This window comes from Neophocaena asiaeorientalis, unplaced genomic scaffold (genome assembly GCF_003031525.2).
Source record: "Neophocaena asiaeorientalis asiaeorientalis breed wild unplaced genomic scaffold, Neophocaena_asiaeorientalis_V1.1 scaffold242, whole genome shotgun sequence".
In the NCBI taxonomy this organism is placed as follows: domain Eukaryota; kingdom Metazoa; phylum Chordata; class Mammalia; order Artiodactyla; family Phocoenidae; genus Neophocaena; species Neophocaena asiaeorientalis.
Window position 1 is genome coordinate 4,420,020 of NW_020172451.1, and position 7,775 is coordinate 4,427,794.

The 7,775-nt window shown below is 44.3% G+C and overlaps 1 protein-coding gene across 2 annotated transcripts in view; it reads right to left on the minus strand.

The window, feature by feature from the left end:
• The window catches only part of NUP50 (nucleoporin 50), a 23,707-nt gene that overhangs the window by 13,755 nt on the left and 2,177 nt on the right, over positions 1-7,775 (minus strand). Inside the window, exons 2-3 of one of the 2 annotated variants that reach the window (XM_024737481.1) lie at positions 2,542-2,620; positions 261-344 (exon numbers count right to left, since the gene is read on the minus strand). In XM_024737481.1, coding sequence (XP_024593249.1) covers positions 261-344; positions 2,542-2,610 — 153 coding nt within the window. In that variant the 5' untranslated portion in view covers positions 2,611-2,620. The remainder of the gene's footprint in view (positions 1-260; positions 345-2,541; positions 2,621-7,775) is intronic. The other variant, XM_024737482.1, reaches the window with a different exon arrangement.

Here is a 7,775-nt window from a genome sequence, read left to right on the forward strand (position 1 = left end):
GTCCCCTGCATCGGCAGGCGGACTCTCAACCACTGCGCCACCAGGGAAGCCCTATACTCAATATCTTGTAATAATGAACTTAACAATGAAAAACCATTATATGTATTAAAAAAAAAGACATTCTTAATAGATTACATAAAAGACAGTAACTAAAAAAAAAAAAAGCATTTATTCATCTGACTGCTCCCAGAGGTGGAAATATTCTACAGCTCAGAAATCAAGTTAGTATTTAAAACCAGAAGCTGTAAGAAAACACTCACTTCAAATCCAACATTCCTACGCTTCGCTTTCTTTATGGCTCTATTCTTCAAGACTTCCTCACTGGCCACCGAGAATGTTCCCACCTGCAGGAGTATACAAATTAAACAGCAACAAGATAAGGCCAGAAAGGAGATAAAATGCTGAACAAAAAAGCTAGACCAGACAAACTGATCGATATCTTCTGGTTTCTTTTTGTTTTGGTTTGGTTTTTTTTCCCCGGTACACAGGCCTCTCATTGCTGTGGCCTCTCCAGTTGCAGAGCACAGGCTCTGGACGTGCAGGCTCAGCGGCCACGGCTCACGGACCCAGCCACTCCGCGGCATGTGGGATCCTCCCGGACCGGGGCACGAACCCATGTCCCCTGCATCGGCAGGCGGACTCTCAACCACTGCGCCACCAGGGAAGCCTTCTTCTGCTTTTTTTTTTTTTTTATGCGGTATGCGGGCCTCTCACCGCTGCGGCCCCTCCCGCCGCGGGGCACAGGCTCCGGACGCGCAGGCCCAGCGGCCATGGCTCACGGGCCCAGCCGCTCCGCGGCATGTGGGATCCTCCCAGTCCGGGGCACGAACCCGCGTCCCCTGCATCGGCAGGCGGACTCTCAACCACTGCGCCACCAGGGAAGCCCCTTCTTCTGCTTTTTAAGTAACACAAATTATGGAGAGGGCACGTTAAAGTTTACGTCTAGTATCTTGTGAATTCCAGTGCTAGTTAGGCGAATCAGAAACCTTCCAGAAACTACAAATCCAGACTTTATCACAATTCAGAGACAAGAGCGCATACATCAAAGTTCTTAGAAGACCAAGACCATCAAAACTTTGGTGCAAAGCTGTTCATGATCAATTCTTCCAATATTTCAAACATATTCAAAGACATTACCCAGATGCCCAAATCTAATCTCTTACAACTATGGTTTTCAAACATAAATTTTATGTTCATAATGCATATTATTTTAAAGAAGAGCTTCGCCCATTTGTCCATGATCCAGAAGACCACTGAGACGGGGACTCTAAGTAACCTGTTGGAAACCTGCTGAAAATCTTTCGCTTTACTTCAACCCTTCTTTCTACCCTGGAGGAATGACATAAAATATTTTCTGTAAAAAGTTCTCATCTGTACTTATTTCAGATAATGCTAAACTTAAAGAGATCTCTACACCCACAGAAGGGACCATTTGGCTACACCTGACCCAAATTAAATGTAATGTCCTTCCACACTCATTTCATTAGAATCTGTCCAAATGGAAGTTTTTTCATTCCTGAAGTATTTTAATGTCAAAACAAATCATTATATGGTAGGCCCAGAATGTAACTGTGCCTAAAACCTGGAAAGAACTAAAGTTACCAAACACTTGCTTAAAAAGTACCAAGTCAGTCAGAATCGTTAAAAGCTCTTTTAAAAGCCCATACTTGTGATTTTGGTTTCCCCAAACATAGCAGTACACATATTTGTAAAGGAAAAAATATTAATATTAGAAAACAGATGGAGAAAGAAGGAGAAGAGCAGCCTAAGAATTATCTTGGAAACACTTTTGCAAACTCTTGAAAATACACGTCTGTTTTGTAACCGAGCACACGTCTACTAACTGGAAAGGCTAACTTCGTGCAGGTTTCCTTAGTGAACTGGCCTGGGAGCGTCAAACTGCTGATGCGGCACTTTAGAAGTGCAGCCGTGTTCTATTCTTTGTAAGACAAAAATTAAAAGATTTCCTCAGGGAAGACCATTTTTATTTTGTTAGGAAAGAAACTGGGCCATCTAAATTCTATTCCTATTAACGCAGTTGTTGGGGGGTGGGGGATGGGGAGTGTCTTAAGAATATGAAATAAAATGGGCCTCCAAGCAGCATTACATTACAGTAAAGGAGGCGACCTCTATCTTCTAAAATCTAAAACTGTGAGCATGGCAGACTAAGACAGTGGCGGTGAACCTCTTTTCAAGTTTGAGTGCTGGCACTGTGCTAAGTTTATGACTGGATCATTCACTCACCCTACAATCTGGGCTAAAACCATGGGCTTGGAATGCTCCAACGAAGTGCTACATGAAATTCAGGAGGAAGGTGCTTCTAAAGGAGCAGAGTATTTAGACAACAGTTGCTAACAGAAAAGCACACCCAAATGTCACCAATTTCTAGACTAAGTACAGATCATAAGAAACCAGACTATTTCCAGTTCTGGATGTTCTTAAAAAGGCCTTTTAATTTTACCAGAGTCTCCATGAGGAATCCCAAAATGAATTTAAATTTGGAAGTACAAGGAAATCATTCTTAGGGAAATTATTTCTTACCTCTTCTGCTTCATCTTCTTGATCCCAATTCCTATCCGTCAATTCCTTCTCGGCAATTCTTTTGGCCATTTTTTCGAACCTAAAAGCAAAAAGATTAGAAGTAGTAAGTTTACTTTTCTAGAATATGATTTAACTCTTACAAAGAATTTTTAAAATTCACTCTAGCATGAAATGAGATAAAAACATTCCTGATACCAGTGGGCGCTGCTTTAACGAGAACTCTGTCGCACTGTGGGGCTCCTAGTGTCACGAATCCAATAAAGATTACTGGAGGAGGCAGTGAGGTCCTCTAAGGCACAGTGAACAATATACTAAATCAACTGCATTTGAAAAACTTACAATGAAACACTGATTTTTAAAAACCAGAAATCTAAAGAACTGAATAATAATCAACAAATACTTAACTAACTTATTCCATGCAACTTATACTTACAGAGTCTTGCTACAGGCAAGACATTTTTAATATTTAAAATTCTCTTAAGGATGATAAAGTACAACCTTAGTTAGGAATTTGAATAAGGTATTGGAAATACCTTCCCAACATGAGTACAGATGGTCCCTGACTTACAATGGTTCGCCTTGCAAGTTTTCAAGTTTACAATGGTGTGAAAGCCATACGCATTGAGTAGAAACCTTCTTTCAGATTTTGATCTTTTCTCAGGCTAACAATAGGCGGTATGATATTCTCTTGTGATGCTGGCCAGCGGCAGCAAGCCACAGCTTCCAGTCAGCCAGCCACGCCATCACAATCGATATACTTACAACCATTCTGTTTTTCATTTTCAGTACACTACTCAATAAATTACATGAGATATTCAACACCACTATAAAACAGTCTTTATGTTAGATGATTTTGCCCAACTGTAGGCTAATGTAAGTGTTCTGAGTACATTTAAGGTAGGCTGAGCTATGATGTTCGGTAGGGTAGGTGTATTAAATGCATTTTTGACTTACAGTATTTTCATCTTACCATGGGTTTATTGTGACGAAACCCCAACATATGTTGAGGAAGATCTCTATTCATTTTTAGGCTACAGACAAGTTGACAGTAATCTACTTCCCAAGACTGAACATTTAATTACCCCAAATTGCATATTTCTAAGCTAGGACATCATTTAAAAGTTTAAAATATGATTAATATGGATGTGTTAACATTCCTAGAATTTTTAACTCTTCAAAAATAAGCCATCAGGGCTTCCCTGGTGGCGCAGTGGTTAAGAATCCACCTGTCAATGCAGGAGACACGGGTTTGAGCCCTGGTCCGGGAAGATTCCACATGCCGCCGAGCAACTAAGCCTGTGCACCACAACTACTGAGCCTGCGCTCTAGAGCCCACGAGCCACAACTACTGAGCCCACGTGCCACAACTACTGAGCCTGCGCTCTAGAGCCCGCGAGCCACAACTACTGAGCCCACGTGCCACAACTACTGAGCCTGCGCTCTAGAGCCCGCGAGCCACAACTACTGAGCCCACGTGCCACAACTACTGAGCCTGCGCTCTAGAGCCTGCGCGTCACAACTACTGAGCCCACGTGCCACAACTACTGAGCCTGCGCTCTAGAGCCTGCGCGCCACAACTACTGAGCCCGCACTCCACAACAAGAGAAGCCACCACAATGAGAAGTCTGCGCACCGCAATGAAGAGTAGCCCCCACTCGCCACAACTAGAGAAAGCCCGCGCGCAGCAACGAAGACCCAACACAGCCAAAAATAAAAATAAAATAAATTTATCAAACAAAAAAAAGCCATCAGCTCAACTCCTCAAAAACCATGGTGTTACGGGGAGGAATAAGAGTCAGGGATTGACAGTATTATCTCTACGAGCACTTATTGAAGGTGGGTACTTGTATCCATCCCTTAAAATTTCCAATTTATTTTGTGATCCTAAGATCATAAATCCTTTGCTATTAAAAACAGAAACAATCAATGGAGAGCTCCTCTGTGAGTGTTGTGCTGGATTCTTCCTTAACTTACCAGTTAAATGGACCAAAACACTCCATTTCCTCTGCTACTTACCTTGCCCAGGAATTTATTGATTAGTTTGGAACACTAGCCAGCATTCCTGAAAACCAGCCTAGCTTCCTTCCTATAGTCCTTCCCCAGTCTCATTTGCCCTCAACACCACAACCCACCAGAGTAAGTTTCTAGAACCTCCGGGTCATTAAGATACAAACTTACACAACATGCCTCTTGCTTTCCAAGATGGCCCACACTCTGTCTATGGAGTGTGTATCTCCCTGAATAAATCTTTCACTTTACTATGTCTTGCTCTTGAATTCTTGCCTGCACAAAGCCAAGAACACACACTTGGCGGCCATCCCAGGGACTCAGACATGACTTGGGATGTGACCATCCTCTCGCACCCCACTCTCTTTCCTGCAACATCTTTTCTGGCACCCAATGCGGGGCCTCAAAGGCCATAATCTCGATCCACCTACTGGGCTATGGCTCCCCTCTGAAGGGTGGCTGGGCCTTCTCCTGAGCCATGGAGATTCGAGTAGCCCGTTAAGTGGCAGCTGACGTCGCCTGCAGGGTCTGGCAGAGAGCAGCTCTCTGGCCGTGAAGAAGCGCACTGAGGCCAAGGCTTTTCCCCCTCAGTCTTTCTCATTCTCCTATTGCTCTATCTCTTTGGACTTGAAAAGATCCACCCAGACGACCACCAAACATCCAAATTAAGACTGCGCGGCAAGTAACTGACAACTCGGTTGGGTCTAAAGAACTCCTGCCAGGGGGCTCATCTGGTGGCGCAGAGGTTGAGAGTCTGCCTGCCAATGCAGGGGACACGGGTTCGAGCCCTGGTCTGGGAGGATCCCACATGCCACAGAGCAACTAGGCCCGTGAGCCACAACTACTGAGCCTGAGCATCTGGAGCCTGTGCTCCGCAACAGGAGAGGCCGCGATAGTGAGGCCGCGCACCGTGATGAAGAGTGGCCCCCGCTTGCCGCAACTAGAGAAAGCCCTCGCACAGAAACGAAGACCCAGCAGCACAGCCAAAAAAAAAAAGAACAAACTTACACATCACCCATTGCATGTTAGTATCTATAAAATAAAATTCAAATGCTGGCATTCCGAAGTCCTCCAAAATCTGACCCCCTGTAGGGTAATCACATAGGGCCTTTCAGCTTTTAGTACTCTTCTAATAATCTCTCAATTTTTCTTTTACAAGTGCTTCTTTCTGATTACAGAATAAATGGTTTTAAAGTCCTAAATTCTAAAACATAAATGAGAATTAACGTAATTTTCATTCATTACCTGCAAATCCTCTTTTTTAATGCCTCCCTCCCAAACACTTGGTCAAGTTTTGCTATTAATCTTTGTCATCCAGAAAACAAACAAGGTACCCTTACACATAAATCCTTACTAAACTTGAACTGTTCAGAGGCCAGGTCTCTGTATGGATTCTTTTGGGCCACTTTCCTACTCAGTAACTAGCACCTCCACCAGAGGGCGGAAGAGGGGAGAATCTGAAACAGGCATTTTTTTGCTATCAACTATTAACTTAATAACTTAATAGGTATTAAGATTAACTGGCAAAAAGGGGTGGAGGTGAAAGCGCAACACCTGTGATAAGCGTAAAATTGTAACACCTAATTCATATCCACAACTGAAGAGACAACTGGCATACTGAAACAACCTAAATTAATGTAACTGCTTCTTGTTCCACCATATTTATCCCATCAATGACTAACCAGAGGGCGGGTATCTTTGTTTCACTCACTCATGTACCTCAAATCCAGCCCCCCCCCCCCACATCCCAGGGACTCAGACATGACTTGGGATGTGACCATCCTCTCGCACCCCACTCTCTTTCCTGCAGCATCTTTTCTGGCACCCAATGCGGGGCCTCAAAGGCCATAATCTCGATCCACCTACTGGGCTATGGCTCCCCTCTGAAGGGTGGCTGGGCCTTCTCCTGAGCCATGGAGATTCGAGTAGCCCGTTAAGTGGCAGCTGACGTCGCCTGCAGGGTCTGGCAGAGAGCAGCTCTCTGGCCGTGAAGAAGCGCACTGAGGCCAAGGCTTTTCCCCCTCAGTCTTTCTCATTCTCCTATTGCTCTATCTCTTTGGACTTGAAAAGATCCACCCAGACGACCACCAAACATCCAAATTAAGACTGCGCGGCAAGTAACTGACAACTCGGTTGGGTCTAAAGAACTCCTGCCAGGGGGCTCATCTGGTGGCGCAGAGGTTGAGAGTCTGCCTGCCAATGCAGGGGACACGGGTTCGAGCCCTGGTCTGGGAGGATCCCACATGCCACAGAGCAACTAGGCCCGTGAGCCACAACTACTGAGCCTGAGCATCTGGAGCCTGTGCTCCGCAACAGGAGAGGCCGCGATAGTGAGGCCGCGCACCGTGATGAAGAGTGGCCCCCGCTTGCCGCAACTAGAGAAAGCCCTCGCACAGAAACGAAGACCCAGCAGCACAGCCAAAAAAAAAAAGAACAAACTTACACATCACCCATTGCATGTTAGTATCTATAAAATAAAATTCAAATGCTGGCATTCCGAAGTCCTCCAAAATCTGACCCCCTGTAGGGTAATCACATAGGGCCTTTCAGCTTTTAGTACTCTTCTAATAATCTCTCAATTTTTCTTTTACAAGTGCTTCTTTCTGATTACAGAATAAATGGTTTTAAAGTCCTAAATTCTAAAACATAAATGAGAATTAACGTAATTTTCATTCATTACCTGCAAATCCTCTTTTTTAATGCCTCCCTCCCAAACACTTGGTCAAGTTTTGCTATTAATCTTTGTCATCCAGAAAACAAACAAGGTACCCTTACACATAAATCCTTACTAAACTTGAACTGTTCAGAGGCCAGGTCTCTGTATGGATTCTTTTGGGCCACTTTCCTACTCAGTAACTAGCACCTCCACCAGAGGGCGGAAGAGGGGAGAATCTGAAACAGGCATTTTTTTGCTATCAACTATTAACTTAATAACTTAATAGGTATTAAGATTAACTGGCAAAAAGGGGTGGAGGTGAAAGCGCAACACCTGTGATAAGCGTAAAATTGTAACACCTAATTCATATCCACAACTGAAGAGACAACTGGCATACTGAAACAACCTAAATTAATGTAACTGCTTCTTGTTCCACCATATTTATCCCATCAATGACTAACCAGAGGGCGGGTATCTTTGTTTCACTCACTCATGTACCTCAAATCCAGCCCCCCCCCCCCCCCCCCCCCCCCCCCAGCCCTGACATCTTCCCTTCCCTTTATAATTATCT